The sequence below is a fragment of the Orycteropus afer genome, unplaced genomic scaffold (genome assembly GCF_000298275.1).
Source record: "Orycteropus afer afer isolate SDZICR_OR568_19922 unplaced genomic scaffold, OryAfe1.0 scaffold00174, whole genome shotgun sequence".
Taxonomy (NCBI): domain Eukaryota; kingdom Metazoa; phylum Chordata; class Mammalia; order Tubulidentata; family Orycteropodidae; genus Orycteropus; species Orycteropus afer.
The window spans coordinates 5,503,657-5,519,887 of record NW_006921761.1 but is presented as its reverse complement, the minus strand read 5'-3'; the positions used below and the strand labels follow the sequence as shown (position 1 = coordinate 5,519,887).

The 16,231-nt window shown below is 62.6% G+C and overlaps 1 protein-coding gene across 1 annotated transcript in view; it reads left to right on the top strand.

Moving 5' to 3' along the window:
* Positions 1–16,231, top strand: part of KCNT1 (potassium sodium-activated channel subfamily T member 1) — a 94,635-nt gene that overhangs the window by 50,095 nt on the left and 28,309 nt on the right. The window contains exons 2-6 of the mRNA XM_007947042.1: positions 9,991–10,070; positions 10,737–10,836; positions 14,258–14,314; positions 15,799–15,847; positions 16,139–16,198. Coding sequence (XP_007945233.1) covers positions 9,991–10,070; positions 10,737–10,836; positions 14,258–14,314; positions 15,799–15,847; positions 16,139–16,198 — 346 coding nt within the window. The remainder of the gene's footprint in view (positions 1–9,990; positions 10,071–10,736; positions 10,837–14,257; positions 14,315–15,798; positions 15,848–16,138; positions 16,199–16,231) is intronic.

Below are 16,231 nucleotides of genomic sequence, written 5' to 3'. Positions count from 1 at the left end.
GCTGCCCACCGTCCATGCCCAGGGCCACCGACCCGCCTCCAGCAGCCGCGCGGAGCGCTCCCTCCGGCAGGATGGCGCGGGCCAAGCTGCCGCGCTCGCCGTCCGAGGGCAAGGCGGGCCCGGGGGGCGTCCCAGCCGGCGCCGCGGGCCCGGAGGAGCCGCACGGGTTGAGCCCGTTGCTGCCGGCGCGCGGCGGGGGCTCGGTGGGCAGCGACGTGGGCCAGAGGTAGGGGCGCGGCGGCGGAAGGGGGCTCCAGAGCGCAGCCGGCGAACGGGCGGGGGCATGCGGCGCGCTGGCGGGAAGAGCTGGGCGTCCCCGGGCCGCTTCGCTTTCCTGCGCCGCTGCACCTGCCGCCGCCTGCAGCCTATGGGGGCAGAGGACGGCGGCCTCCCCGTAACCCCCACCCAAGCTGCCCGGCCTCCCGCTGTGTCTCCTGCCAGCCTGGGGGAGCCTGTGGCACTCCCCCCAAGAAACTGAAAGTCACAGAGGGTCTGCAGGTAGGACAGGGAGGAAGAGGAGGAGGGGACAGGCGCCGTGCCGTCAGAAATCCCTCACATGGTGGTTCCAGGGGCCACTGGAGGGAGGCAGGCCTGGTGGGCCCACTTAAAAGGGGAGCAGTGAGAGGTCCAGAGAGGTCGAGGAACTCGCCAAGGCCACACGGCAGACTGGGGCTGGGTGTGTGTGCTGGGGCAGCCTTCTGTGAGGGTCCTGTGTCCGGCGGAGCCTGCCTGGGGGCTGCCCCAGGGCAGCACCTGGTCCAGGGGGGAGGGGCCCCAGGGCAGCACCTGGTGCGGGTGGTGGCCGGGGCCCAGAGACCTGTGCTGCAGCCAGGGTGGGGGCCGGCCTGGGCTGCAGGTGGCAGTGCTGTGCCCTCCCTGGCTCTCCTGGCCCTCGGCTTCTGTCCTGCGAGAGCAGAGCGAGACCAGCACCCCATTCCATGGGTGAGGACACTGAGGCCCGGCCTGCAGCAGTACCAAGCCAGCACCTTGTGAGCGTGTGTTCCTGCCAAGAGCAGCTCACGGTGCTGCGGGGGAAAGGAATGAATCAGACCGACCCCCGGTGCGGGCCGAGCCGGGGGCAGGAAACCAGGCTGGGAGAGAGCAGAGCGTCCCGGGAGTGGGGAGACGGGCAGGGCCCCCCAGGCCAAGGGCACAATGGGGGGCCAGAGCGGGGTGTGTGCACCGGAGTGTGTGGGTGTGAGAGTGTGCCGTAGTGCCTGCGCCTCTGTACGTGTGCGTGAGTGTGCATGAGTACAGTGTGTGAGTATACACTGAGTGTGTGGACAGTTTGCAGGGGACACGGCCTAACAGATGGCCGCACCGAGGGTGTGGGGAGCCTCTTGCCGGCCCCTTCCAGCTGGCGGCAGGCTGTCCGGCCCCACCTGCCCCTCCCCCCACGCCTGCTCTAAACCACACCAGAGGCAGCTTCCTGGGCTCTTCCCATTTGCCAGAGAGGACAGCTTGAGGCTACAGGTTAAGTGCTTGTCCCGGATGTGCACAGCTAATGCAGGCTGGCATGACCCCAGGGACCAGAGGCCTCTCTCCCTGTTCTTCCTGGATGCTGTAGGGGGTGGTGATCCCCAGGCTTCAGGGAGAGCAATGGACTTGGCTTCCTATAGGCACCGCAGGGACAGTAGGGCCAGCCCAGGCTGCATCGAGGCTGCAGTGCAGCATGGGAGCCAGGGCACAGGGCCGCCTCCCCCAGGAAGCCTTCTCTGGCCCACTCCTGCACCCTGCAGCCTTTGCCCTGGAACAGGGTGCCTCAGTTCCCAGAGCCCAGATAAGGGAGAAGCCCTGCCCCAGCCTCCTCTCCCCAAGCCTCAGTTTCAAGCTGTGGGTTGGGTCTAGAGGGATGGACAGTAGGGAGCCAGGGCAAGTTTCTGAGCAGAGGAGGACCTCGGGGGTTTGCTTTGGAGGGACATGGTCTGACCAGGAGAGCCCAGGGCAGGGAGCCAGTGGCTGGTGTCAGACAGCAGCCCCGAAGCTGCCCACCGTCCATGCCCAGGGCCACCGACCCCAAAGCACCAGGAGCCAGGACTCACTATTACTGGGCAGACAGCAAAGCCAAGGGGTCCCCGCTACCCCCAAGGACCTGAGCTGCAGGGGGAAGGAGGTGCCAGCCCCCAGTGCACCCCCAGGGCAGGCGCTCCCGGCCACCCCCTGACGCCCCCTGACGTGCTACACCGTCACCTGGCAGCTGCTGTCGCCAGCGTGGGTGCCCCCAGCCCCGCCTGCGCTCCTGGGGGCAGGCCTCTGGCTCTGTCTGCTCCTTTCCTGTCCCTGTTCTGGGAGCTGGGAAGGGGTCAGTGGCCATGCGCCCTGGTGGTTAGAGGGGGGACGGGGGGCGCTGGGCCTGGGGGTGGGCAGTGGAGGCCGTCATTGGAGAATGGTAGTCGCCCGTGGCCCCAGACCTGTCCGCTCGGCTCGGCACGGCACTCTGTGCAGTGAGGCCCTGTCCCGCTTGCGCCGTGGAGGAGGCGGGGCCATAGTAGGCGGGAGGGGCGGGGCCATAGTAGGCGGGAGGGGCGGGGCCTGGGTGAAGGGACCCCAGGACTGTAGGGGAGCCGAGGGGCGGGGACGTAGTGGGGTGGGAGGGGCGAAGCCTGGGTGATGGGACCCCAGAGTTATAGTGGAGTTGAGGGGGCGGGGCCAGGGACTGAGGGGTGAAGGGACCCCAGGGCTGTAGTGGAGCCGATGGGGCATGGTGGGGCCTGCAGCGGGCCGAGTTCCCTGTGGAATCTGGAATCCCCCGCCCCAGAGGTGGCGGCTCCCAGCAGAGGCTCCCCTTCAGGGCCTAACTCCACAGTCCTGGTGAGCCTGGCTCTGGAGCAGCGTTTCTGACCCCGGAGAAAGGGCCCACTGCCCACAGCATGGGCAGGTCCCAACGTGCCCTCTGAGGAGACCTGCCGGCCCGATGCCCGCCCTGCCTGTGGCCCCCTTCTCAAGGATGCCCGTCCTGCCTCCCATCAGCGCGCCTGCCCTGGACACTGCATTCTGCTCCTCCAATCCAGGGGCCTGCCCGCACCCCCTGCCCCTGGGGACACATTTCCCTGGTCCCCAGTCCCGAGCTCCGTGGCCCTCCCTACGGCTGCCACCTGCACCGACACACTGGCAGCTCCTGCCGCCGTCACTGCAGTTCACCTGCAGGGAGGTGCGCCCCCAGTGCCCCCACAGACCCAGGCCCTGCTCCTGCAGACCCGCCAGCCACGCCGAGGCCACACCTCCCTTGCTCCCACACGAACCCCCTCTGCCCGCCACCCCGTGCAGCACCCCACCCCCTCTCAGCTCACACCCACCTCCTCCTCACCCTGGGGCTGTGCTCCGCCTGCAACTCCGCCACGGTCCCCTGGCCTGCACCCGGCCCTCCGCCTATGGAGCAGAGCAGAGGGGGCACCTCCCCTGACAGCCCCCCATCTTCCTGGGGGTGCCCCACCGTGCTCCCTCAGCCCCAGTCACGCCTGCTCATCACTTCATGTGGGACTCGATTTCCTGTCCCGTCTTCCCTGGACACGTCTCTCCTGGCCCCAGAACACGTTCAGTGAACAAATGGACACAGGTTCAGGGGCACCCATGGTCCCAGAGGACACGGGTGGCCCGGGGGGTGTCCCCGTGGTGAGTGTTGTGGATAGCGGAGGCGACCGGGGGCGAGCCGAGGGAGCTGCTGTGGGCTGAGAGGAGCTGAGTGTTGTGACTGTGGCCCGGCCTGTGGCATCCCCTGGGGTCTGGGCTGGGATCCACCAGACCAGGTCTCTCACCTTTGAGGCTGGCTCACCTGTGGGGCTGCTCACCTGTGGGGCCGCTCACCTGCGCGGCTGGCTCACTGCGGGCCTGTCTGAGGGCCCTCCTTGCACGCTGCAGTCCTCAGCTGGGGTCTGCAGGGCCAACGAAGTCTGACACCCCCTCACCCGGGGCACTCCGACCACTTTCCCTGCCTGCGTGGTAGCCTCGCACACACAGCCCAGGCTGCCCTGTGCCCGGGTGTGTGCAGTCGCTGGACTCAGGTCACCAGCGAGGTGGACACAGGACTCCTGGGCAGAGGCCTAGCACAGGACACAGACCGCGCACAGCTGGGGGTGTTTAGTCAGGGTTGTGTTCAGGGTGAGAGGGTGCCAGAAGGGAGGAGATCAGGCTGTGCCCAGGGAAGGGGCCTGCGCCGGGGCCTGCATTTCAGCAGGGTCTGGGTCCTGCAGCTGGGAAGCACATGGGCTTGGTTCCCCGGTTCTGGCCATGGTCCTGCCCCGCTCCTACCACGCACCATGCAGCTGTTGTCTCTGCTCAGAGCTCAGGGAGGCGCGAGAGGGAACCTGAGCCCAGCGGACAGGCAGAGCATGCCAGCAGCTCCTGAGGACCCCAGCCTGGCACCCTCATCCCGCCAGGAGCCTGGGGCCTCCCAGGGTGTGTGCCTAGCATCCCCGCCTCACCCACCAGGCCTGGGAACTGGCCCTGGGCTGGGGGCATGTGTCTGTGACCCCAGACCCACCTCTGCAGGCAGCTCTCCCTTCCTGCTGTGTGGCTTTGGGAGAACTGGGGGGCTCTGTGAGCCACTGTTTCCTCTTCGGGTAAATGGTAGCTTTGAGGGTTAAAGGAGAGAGCCCGTCCGATGTCCTCTGTGGAACCAGAGATGCTGCGGATGGCCCAGGCCTCTCAGAACCCCTACCCTGCCCCGGCCCCTGAAGGCCCTGCCCCGGCTGCCCCCACTTGCTACCCTGCTTCCTGCCAGCTAGTTGGGGAGGGCCTGAGGCCAGGGCTTTCGGGGTCATCTGTAGGGCTAGAGGGTGTGTGCTTGGGTCCCCAAAAAGCATGGCCCCCAGTCCTGTCTCGTCACTGGGAAGCTGAGGGGTGGGGCAGGGCGCCCATGCCCAGGCGTGCAGTGGGTAGGGTAGGGTTGTGGAGAAGGTCGGCAGGCCCCAGGGTTGCCCTGACTGCATCCTACTTCATGGCCGTGAGCCAGCAGATCTGACCCTTGAGTGTCAGTTGCCTCTGTATGAAGGGAGCTGATGGTGTGCCTGTTAGTGCTGGGAGGCCTCCCGAGACTGTGCCAGGTCACAGATACTGTCAGACGGGGCATCTTTATGTGCTGGGCTGAGGGTGGGGGTTGTACCCTCTCTGCCGTCACCCCTGCGGCAGGGCACGGTTGCAGGTGGATGCACGTGCTGCACCCCACGTAGCTCTGTTGCTTTCTGGGGCTTGGCACCCCAACCCGCGTGCCGGACGGCCTCCCCAGGCCAGGGACCCTCCTGGAAGCTCTGCATGCCCGTGCCGGGCCTGGTCCGGGGAGCCCAGCCTCTTCATTATCCGTCTAGCACCCGCTGTCCCTCTGTCTGTCTGTCTCTGTCCGCGTTGATGTGTCCGTCTGTCCCCAGGCTTCACGTGGAAGATTTCAGCCTGGACTCCTCCCTGTCACAGTAAGTGCTTCACAGGGCCCCCGATGGTCATGTTCCAGTCGCTGATGGCACCACCAGGGTACTGTTGACCCTTGGGACGTGGCCTCCCTATAGCCACGTCCCAGAGGTGCAGTGGGAGCCCCAGGCTGGGGTACCACAACCACCCTAGGCCTCAGTCACTGCAGGCTTAAGTCCTGGGGCAGCGGAGAGTGTCGGGGAGATAGAAAGCCTTGCCCACCGCCCGCAGGGCTCGGCCGTCTGACGTCCTCCCTGAGCAGTGTGGGGAGCCTGGACTGGCCATTCGCTCTGTCTGGGTTAGAAGGACCACCTCCTCCCTGCTGCCCCACGCTGCCCAGCTCTGTGGAGCCAGCTCTGGAACGCCAGCTGCCGGGGAGTGTGGCTTCTGCGGGCTGACGGATGGACCTGCGCTGTGCCGGCCCGCGCCCTGGGGACTGGGTGCCTGTAGGGCAGACGCCAGGTCTGGGGAACTTCCGGGCACCTGCCGCCTGTGCCATGACCGCTGCCAGGAATCCCAGGAAGACTGCTCCCCCAGGCCCACAGGGACTGTACTGCCCGGCCTGGCCAGCTCACTGCCGGGCAGCTGGCTGTGCCAGCACGAGGGTGCCTCCTCGCCCAGCTGGGTGCGGCAGGCCCTGGGGGCAGGCTGGCAGCAGGCCACACGCTGGGCTCAGCTTGAAAGCGGTGGATTGGGCCAAGCAGTGCCTGAGGCTGGCTGCCTCCGACCCACTGGGCACCCGGCCCCTCCGTCCACACAGGCTAGGCTGTCACGGTTCTTGAAGGGGCCCCTGCCTGGGCCCAGCTGAGGGCTGCTTCCTGCCCCCCAAGGAGGAGAGGACAGGTGGAGGGCTGTGCTGACTGTGCTGGGTGCCAGGCACTCAAGGCTGGTGGGCCAGGGTCTGGGCGGTCAAGTGCCTGGAGCCTTGGGCTGGCCAGCACGCAGGAGGGGGCAGTTGAGGCCAGCACCACTGCTCCAAGCCTCAGGCTGCCCCCAGTTCGTCCCTGGGCCCGGGCAGTGTCCCCACCGTGTGCCCGCGTGGCGCTGTGTCGGGCTGAGAGTGCCCCTCCGGCCTCACTGGGTGCGTGTCGAGAGGGAGGACGGGAGGGGGACACGTGCATGTCGAGAGGGAGGACGGGAGGGGACACGTGCGAACGGGAGGCTGTGCCTCTGACAGGTGTCACTATTGTCGCCAGGCAGAGCAGGCCCCAGTGCTGGCCCCCTCGACGGCCAGTCCCTGCCTGTCAGACGGGAACGGCCGTGGCTCAGGGGTAGGAGCACTGCCTCTGTGCAGGAGACCTGGGCTTGATTTCTGGCCCGTGCACCTCAGGGCTGCCAGTGAGCACCCCGTGGGGCACAGCTGTCCTGTCTCAGTCGATGACGGGGCAGTGCAGGAACAGGCGTCGTCCTGAGTCAGGTGACAGTGGCAGCCACAGCAGCACTCTGTCAGAGACAAGCGAGTGAACGGCCGGGGCCCTGAGCGGGCCCCTCTGCCGCTTGCCTCCTCATGCTGGCAGCCTCCTGTCACCCCAGGGCCCTCCCATGTACGGCTGTCGGGCTCTCTGCCAAGCCTCTCCCCAGCTCTGGTTCCTGCGAGTGGCCCATGATGGTCTTGGCCACCTGGGACTGGCCACTGTGGGCCTGCGGCTCTGTGCCACCCAGCAGGAACTTGTCTGCTTGTCGCTGAGGGCCAGCGGGGCACCTTGCGGACTGTCAGCCTCGCTCTGTGGGAGACCCCAAGCACGGCTCCTCTACCCCGCAGGCCCTGTTTGGAGCTCAGGCCTGGTGGGCATCCTGACGCTCCCACTCCCCTGCAGGCTGTCCGTGTCTCGGACAAGGACTTGAAGGTTTAGTGGGCAGGAGCCGCTGCCTGGCTTTCAGAGGACACTGGACCTCAGCTCAGGCCCTGACTGCCAGGGGCAGACTGTCCCATGATCCGGGAGGATGTCATCACCCTAAACGCCCCACTGCCCGCGGTGGGGGGCTGTGTTACACCCCTCTTCCTCCCTCCCATCAAACTTGCTGCAGGATAAATGGATACTTTTCTATGTACTTTTTGTGGGGGCGCTGGAGGCCCAGGCAGCCACAGCTCATTAACAATGAAAGGCACAGGCGGCCACATTGGTTCTCAGGCAAGGCAGGCCTCCAGCCCTCGTGGCCGGTCAGCTGGCGTGGCCTGCCCCACATGGGGCTGCCCTGGCCACTGCGACATCCCCCTTATGCATGAAACACGCTGTTGCGGTGGCATCCAGCCTGCCACCCAGGTGCCGAGAGGCAGCCGTCTGTCCCTGGAGGCTGGCCCCTGCCGTGCAGGGGGTCACCATTTCTTTGGCTGTGGTCAGTGGGCCGGGGCAGGGGCCCCTCTGCCGCCCCAACCACCATGAAGCCTGGTAGGACCCACATTTAAGCAGACGTGCTGGGGGTGCCTGCGTCTTGGACCACGGGCACTGGGGAGCTGCTGCAGACAGCTTGCAGGCCATAGCAGGGGAGGTGGGAGTGCAGGGCCACGTCCCTCCTGGTCTTTGCATGCTCTGAGCTGGGTCTCAGGCAGGCCAGGGAGAGGAGCTGGTTCTCAGGCCACGATCCATGATCCACTGCAGGGACAAGGGGAAAGATGTGGGGGTCCACGGGGGTGGGTGACGGAGGGCAGGCAGGGCAGGAGGGGGGTGGGAGACAGGCGGGAGGCCCCAGGGAGCCCGGGCAAGGGCGGCTTGCCGGGGTTTATCTGACCACAGGCTCAGGGCTGTACCCCACTGCGCTGGGGCTGCAGGAGCCTGGCCCTTAGGCAGGACCAGCGTGTCGGCCATGACAGCCCTCCTCCAGCACGTGGGCTGAGCCCTGTCCTCAGTGGGGGAAGGGCCACCCCCACCTCTTCCTGGGCCTTGAGTCTATAAGCACGGAGGCCACTGTAGGGCAAAGGCTGAGGCTCAGGCCGAGGCCCTGAGGCTGCGTCCTGTCCCCCTAACCACGGCGTCGGTGTCAATCTACACCGTGTACTCTTGGGGCCAATGAATATTTTGAACGTGGGAGGCCACACCAGGCAGTGCCTCAGGCTTTCAGGGTGGGAAGTGATGGTCACCTGGGCATTGATAGCACAACCCCTGCCCAGAGCCCCACCCGGAGGAGGGTGGCAGGGGGGGTGAGACGGGAGAGAAAGGTATGAGCTCATGGCTGCCTAGGATACCCACCCAGTGGTGCCTGGCCCCCAACGCTGCCTCCTCCAGGCAGCCCTCCAGCATCCTGCAGGCCGCATGTTTGCCTCAGGAGCTCTGTGCTCCCCTCACGGGCATGCCCCCTCACACCATGCTACCCAACCCTTGGACAACCTGTCCAGGCCCCTGGCCATCCTTGGTGGCAGGGGGTGAGGCCAGGGTGCCCACCTTGAGAGCTGGTCTCTCTCTGGTCAAGGCCCTGGGTCCATGTGCCCTGAGTTCCCGGGCTTACTAGTGCTTCTGTCTGGTTTTGGGGGGTCTTACCCATAGAAGTGCCTTTGAGGATGGCTGGGGTCCCTAAGGCTTTCCCATTAGGGGCAGACACAGCTTGGATGGATGGGGAGGTCAGAGGTTTAAGCATCAGGTACACAGTGCCTTAGCCAGCACCCCAGGCCTGGGGCTGACTAGGGTGGGGTGTGCTTCCTCTCCTTCTGTGCCTGGCTCATGAGATGTCCCTTCTGTCCTGTGTGGCATCAACGTGAGTCCCACCTCTATGGCACGTACAGCCTGCACCTGGCACAGTGGGGCAAGGGGCAGTGTCTGAGGTGGGGCAGCACCACCAGCCTGCCCGTCCCAGGCCCCACGTTACCTCACGACCAGATGGCCCTTCACAGAGTTGCTGGGATGAGGGTCGGCAGTGGGGCTGTCACCCCCACACATTCCACCGGCCCTGTCTGGGAGTTTCCAGCATTTATATGCAGTCCAGGTGGTCTGGTCTGGAACCCAGAGGGGGACATGGCCAAGGCAGGGCCACAGGAACAGGGACTTGGTGTCTGGGACTGAATGTGGGGCCCAGGAACAGCTGAGGGAGGGAGCAGCTGGCCTTGGCTAGAGGGGGGGCCCCTTCCTGCCAACCTCTGCCTCAGCCAACCAAATAGGGGCTTCAGGGCTCAGAAACCAGGGGCCACAAGATGGCGTGGCTGCCCGGCTGCCTGGGGGCGTTGTGCGGAAGTACCGAGGTGGGTTTGGGCCCCATCGTGGTCGATGCTCCGTGCAGAGGGCCACACGGGCACATGGGTTCAGGCGACTGCAGGTCTGTCACACTGTCTTAGATACACAGCTCTGGAATTGGGGGCCAAGGCCCAGAGGGGATGCCTGACTCTGTCGGAGCAGCCTGAGGCCCATGGCTGGCCCACTGAAGCTTGATGGCTGGCCTGGGCACAGGTAGCAGGAGGCCCCAGGCTGGGCCCCCAGGACACCTCCCCAGCTTTGACGATGAGGTTGGCTCTGTCTGACACGTGGGCATTAGGCTTCCCAGGCTGGTCTCTGTCATCCGGGGCTCCTGGGTTTCTGGTCTGGTCTCACCTTTGGGTTTCTCTCCTGGTTGGACCCCCTCGCTGTCCCCAGAGCCCATACATCCACTTTCCTACTTCTCCAGGGTCCAGGTGGAGTTCTATGTCAACGAGAACACCTTCAAGGAACGGCTCAAACTATTCTTCATCAAAAACCAAAGATCTAGTGAGTAGCAGCCTGGGGGCGAGGACATCCAGGCAGGCCACCGAGTCAGGGGGAATGGGACATCCGGGTGGGCCTCTGAGTCAGGGAACAAGGACATCTGGGTGGGCCACCGAGTCAGTGCAGAGGGAGGCGGAGGCAGGGGCAGGGCAGAGGCTGAGGGGCCTGGGCAGAGCAGGCAGGACACTGTGTCAGGGTGGTGGGGTGCCCCCAGTGTGGCTTCACCCCCTTGGACCAGTGGGCTGTAAGAGAGGAGCCCAGAGCTCCACTGCCCCCTGCTGGACACCCTCTGTTCCCAGCCGTCAGGCCCCAGCACACACCTTACCAGCTTTGAGGCTTTGGATGCTCCCAAGGGGCAGAACAGGGGCAAGGAGGTTATGTGTGTGGGCTCGGAGCCCACCAGCCAGGTGCAAGACCCCCAGTCCTGCCCCCAAGGAGCAAGTGACCACAGAATGGCCACTGTGGCCCTGATCTTCAAAGCCTGGTCTGTGGATGGGGACAGGGATGGCACCTCATCAGAGGTGACACAGCACCTGCCACCAGGGCCTGCAGCCCCCACATCACCCTGTCCCCGTGTGGCTGGGCCCCCGGGGAGCGCAGGGAGCAGCTGTTGGGAAGAGGCCCCGCCCCCTCCGTCAGCGGCCCCTCCCTTGGTGGCTCCTCCCACAGGCCTGCGGATCCGGCTGTTGAACTTCTCTCTGAAGCTGTTCACGTGCCTGCTGTACATCGTCCGGGTCCTGCTCGAGGAACCCAACCAGGGCATCGGATGGTGGGTGACGGTGGGGCTTGGCAACCGCGGGGTCCCTAGCCTGCGAGAGGGGCTGACAGGGACAGGCGGACATACTTAGCGCAAATGTACTTCCGCAAGCATCACCAATGTGCAAGCGTGTGGCTGCTACCCGTGGATTCCCTTTGGAGGAGCCTGGAGGACTGTTCAGTCCCTCCCGCTGTCCAGTGTATGTAGATGCTTGAGTTGTGCAGTGTTGCACCAGCAAAACGATGGTGCTGTGAACACTTTCGTCCCCCGGGGCCCCTTCCCCACCCCTGGTACCCACGAACCTTTGTCTCCAGGGACCTATTCTTGGTGTCTCATAGAAGCGGCAGTATTTGTCCTCTCCGGAGCTCTGGTAGCATAATGCCTAAGGCACTGACTGCTAATCAGAAGGCTGGCGGTTCAAACCTACCAGCCACTCTTCAGAAGGAAGGTTGGGCAATCTACTTCCGTAGTGATACTGCCTCGGAAGCCCAAGGAGGGGTCGCTGTGAGTCGGGCCCAACTCAACGGCACACAACAACAACATTTGTCCTCTCATGTCTGGCTTATTTCACTTAGCGTCACGTTTTTAAGGTTCCTCCGTGTTGTAGCATGTATCAGAAGTCCCATTTTTACAAGTGGGTAGCATTTCATTGTGTGTACTCACCACGTTTCATTGACCCGTTCTTCCGCTGATGGGCACCCGGGTTGGCTCCACTTCGGCCTGTTGTGAGTAGCGCTGCAGAACACTGGTAGACTAGGACCTGTTTGAGTCTCTGGTTTCGAGTTTTGGGGGACATCCCCGGGAGCGGAACTGCTAGCTCAGAATCCTGCTTATCTTTCTCAAGAGCAGCCAACCTGTCTTCCTCAAAGGCGCACCCCTTACATCCCCACCAGCAGTGTCCCAGTGCCCCAGCCTCCCCGCCTCCTTGCTAATGCTTGCTCTTCGCCATTTTTTATGACAGTCATCCTGCTGATGTGAAGTGGTCGCTCCGTGGTTCTTTCTTGTGTTTCCCTGGCGACTGATGACGTGGAAGCAGTCGCTCCGTGGTTCCCACTTAGGTTTCCCTGGCGGCGACGGATGACGTGGAAGTAGTCGCTCCGTGGTTCCCACTTGCGTTTCCCTGGCGACTGATGACATGGGCATCTTTTCGTGTGCTTATTGGCCATTTTTATATCTCCGTTGGAGAAATGTCTGTTCATATCTTTTGCCCATTTTTCATTTGGGTTGTTAGCCATTTTGCTGCTCGGTGTTAAGAGCTCTCTGGATATTAACCCTTTATCTGAGGTGTGGTTTCCAGACATTTCCTACCGTTTCTACAGGATGTCCTGTCACTGGGAATGTCCTTTGATGCCAGAAGTTTCTGATTAAATCCAGTTTATTTTTCCTCTTTTTGTTCGTGACTTTGGGGTCCCCCTGAGTCCACTGCCTAAAAGATGCTCCTGGAACTTAACCCCGTAGTTCTTCTAAGAATTCTGAGTGAGTTCCCCTGCTTAGGCATGAGCCGTTCTGCAGTACCTTTTGTGTGTGTTGTGAGATAGGGTCCAGCTTCGTTCTTTGCATGTGAACACTCACTCGTCCCAGTGCCATTTGTTGAAGAGACTATCCGTTCCTTGCTGAATGTGTTTTGGCACTCTTACCAAAAACCAGGTGATCATGAGTGTATGGGTTTATTTCTATATTTTCAGTTTTACTGCATTGGTCTCCACGTCTGTTCTGTACTGGTATCACACTGTTTTGATTACTGTACCTTTGTACAACTTTGAATTTGAGAAGTATAAGTCCTCTTACATTTTTTCCTGAGATTATTTTGACTACTTTGGGCCCCTTGCAATTCCATATAAATTTGAAGATCAGCTTTTCCATTTCTGGGGGGGTGGGGGAAGGTTGGAATTTTAATTTTGATTAAAAAAAATTGCATTGTATCTGTAGATTGCTTTGGGTAGAGTTGACTTCTTAAGTTTTCCAATCCAGGAACACAGGTCACCTTTTCATTTATAAAATCTTGATTTTAAGGAGTTCTGATGGCACAATGGTTAAGCATTTGGTCTGTAGGACAAAGATAAAGCAGTCAGCTTCTGTAAAGGTTACAGCCTTAGGAACTCTCTGGGGCAGTTCCACTCTGTCCTCTAGGGGCGCTGTGAGTTGGAATCGACTCCCTGGCAGTGGGTGTGTTTTGGGCTTTGCTTGCCTGAAGATTGACAGCCTTGGAGACCCTGTGGGCAGTTCCACTCTGTCCTCTAGGGGCGCTGTGGGTCAGAATGGACTCCATGGCAGTGGGTGTGGTTTGGGCTTTGCTTCCCTGCAGACTGACAGCCTGGGAGACCCTGTGGGCAGTTCCCCTCTGTCCTCTAAGATCCATCCCACAGCAGTGGGTGTGTTTGGTTTAATCTTCATTTCTTTCAGCCGTGTCTCACAGTTTCCATATAATGATCTTTCACCTCTTTGGTTAAAATTTATTCCTGGAGCTTTAGTTCTTTTAGATGTTATTGTAAAATGATTGGTTTTCTTAATTTCTGTTTCGAGTGTCATGGGTTAGTGTTCTTGATTGGCTGGATGAATGAGAGGGCAGGTGCATATGTACATGGATGTTGGATGGGAGAATGGATTGGGAGAAGGACGGATGGATGGGTGGGTGGGTAGTGGATGGATGGATGGACGGGCGGACGGGCAAGTGGACGGATGGACAGATGGACGGATGGATGGGAGGATGCCTAGCCATGCCTTTGGGGCATCAGGTTTGCAGCAACAGTTCCAGTAAGGCTTTGGGGGAAGGTTCACTAGTCGAAAGAAAAGGCAGGCAAACGCTGTGTCCCCGTGGGATTCTGGGAGCAGTGAGGTCTTGGCCAGTAGCGCTGGTGTGCGTTACAGTCTGGGAGGGTCACCACGTGCTGGCTGGGCCCCCACCGCCTTGCCCCCAGCCCGGCTTCCAGGGGCTGGTTCTTGGCAGTGACTTAGGAACTTGCTTCTTCGAGTCAGGGCCAGGGGCCAGGGGCCAGGCCCTCTCCCTGCCTCATGTGCTCCATCCAGCCTGGCATGTGCCCCCAGCCTGGCAGGAGGCCGTGTGTGTCTCTTTGTCTATTGCCCGGGGCAGCAGCTTAACCTGACAGGGCAGGGCACCCCAGCTGCCGCCAGACACCAGGCTCCTGCTATGGGCTTCCAGACCCCCCCCGATGTGGGAGTGTCCTCCTCCCCCTGCCTGCCAGTGGAGCAGAGCCCCCCACACCTTTAGGGACCCTCCTCCATTCCCTGAGGGACCCTCTCCGTGGGGGATCTCTGGGGCTAAAGCAGAGACATCCGTTGGAGACTCGGGGTTGGCCGTGAACGGCGAATGGTGCTCCCTCCCGCCCTCCTGAGCCCCACAGCCCTGGACAGGCTCCCTCCTGGGGGTGGCAGTGGGAGGAACTGCCGCATGCCAGCCAATGTCTCTCCACAGCTGGGGCTGCCCCAAGCAGAAGTACAAGTTCAACGGTTCGTCCTCCGAATTCTACTGGTGAGTCCACTGCACAGGGCAGGCATGGCTTTACACCGCCCAGTCCTTGGGGACAGAGCCCCAGGCCCAGCCTATGCACCCTGGCCTCCCTGAGAACACGCCTGGACCCTGCCCCAGGATGGTGACTGCACGGCCAGCCCTGGACGGGGCTGTTCCCTTGGCCATGCAACCTTGAGGGCTCGCGGGGAGCGACTTAAGACTGATACCCAGCGTCGGCCCTCAGGTTTGTCACCCAAGCTCCCAGCTGTGGGCGGGGAGGAGCTGTGGGATGAAGTCTCCCAGGAGGCCAGGCCAGGCCGCTGTCCCACTCTCTCGTTCTGCACTTTTGGATTGTGGTACACAATGAATACGTGGTACATATTGTGGTACATAATGAAGCGCGCCACTCCAAGTCTGCGGGTATACACTTCAGTGACTAAACAGGACTGGCGCACTCCCGAGGTGTCCCGTCATCCTTAACAGTTCAGTTCATAACACTTTTAACAAGGAAAAGGGTGTCCCCAAGTCAAGCAGAGGGCTGCCTCAGCTCCCCAGGGAATCCCAGTCAACAAACGGGCCCCCGGAAGCTTGGCCGTGTCTCTGTGGAGACTCTCTGCTCCCCCAGACTCTCGAAGACCCTCCCCAGCCCAGTGCCCCCCATTTTGGGCCAGGCCTGTTTCTCATCTCCCCTTCTCCCTGCGCCCTCACCCCTCGCTTGGTGCTCAGCCTCCTGATAGAGCAGGAGGCACTGAGGTAGCCACCCCAGCTGTTTGGCCACTCGCCTGTCACCGGTCACCCCGTCCCCGGGAGACAGGGGGCATGGCGGCCTCTCCTATCACACCCCCAGCTGTGTTGGCACCTCCTGCCTGGGCTGCAACTTAGAGGAGGGTTGCTGGGGCTTCTGAGCCCAGGCACAACTCCTGCCCAAGCAGCCCCTGCAGGGCCTGGGGTTCCTGTCTTGACCCCAGGACTGGGCACAGGGGGCCTCCACTGACCCGAGGCTGGGAGACCACTGCCCCCAGACCTCCAGCATCAGGCTTTCTGGGGACCCGGGCATCTGCTGTGAGTGTGGGTCTACTTCTTTCCCGTAATGGTCAGTCTTCCTGTCACCTCCGTATGTGTGGAGGCTGCATCGTACCAAGAACGTGCCTGTTTCATTTTGCATCCCATGGCCCTGCCTGTTGGGGATGAGGCTCTGGGAAGCCACCAGGACCACAGGTTAGCACCTGTTAGCACCAGGTGCACTGACTGATGTCCTTAGGAGCCTGTCCCAGGAGCCCAGGCAGAAAGGGATGCCCCCTAGGTCCGCCTGGGGCTCAGGCCAGACTTAGCCCACACTCCCTCCCTAGTGTCCAGTGCTCAGCAGCTCTGAGTTCTGGGTCAAAGTGGGTACTCACAAGGCCTGCAGCCCTGCTCCCTCCAGCCAGCCCCACGGGGGCCCCAGTCAACACGGGCACCCAGGCCACCACCCTGCCCGGCTGCAGCTCACACTGTTCTTTCCGCAGGGCGCCCATCCTCTGGGTGGACAGGAAGATGGCTCTGTGGGCCTTGCAGGTGGGTGAGATGGGCCGGGAGGGCGAGCTCTGGAGTCACAGGGCTGTCTAGTGTCACCAGTCTCCCCAGCCCCAGGGCCTAGAGCAGGCTTGGCGTTAGTAGCCTTGGGGTGGGGGGACCAGAGTTCATATCTGGGCTTGGCCCTGGGAGCTCAGCCAAGGTGGTGGCTGGCTCAGGCCAGGTGCAGATGATGGAGGGTGGGCCAGGCACTCCCCACACCCCCCTCAATACCTGCTGAGAGCCTGCCCCGGCCCCGCCCACCCAAAGGTCCCTCCCCTCTCCTGTCTCCAGGTCATCGTGGCCATAATCAGCTTCCTGGAGACCATGCTACTGATGTACCTCAGTTACAAGGTGAGCCCCTCCTCCCCCCTCCCTACCTTGGAA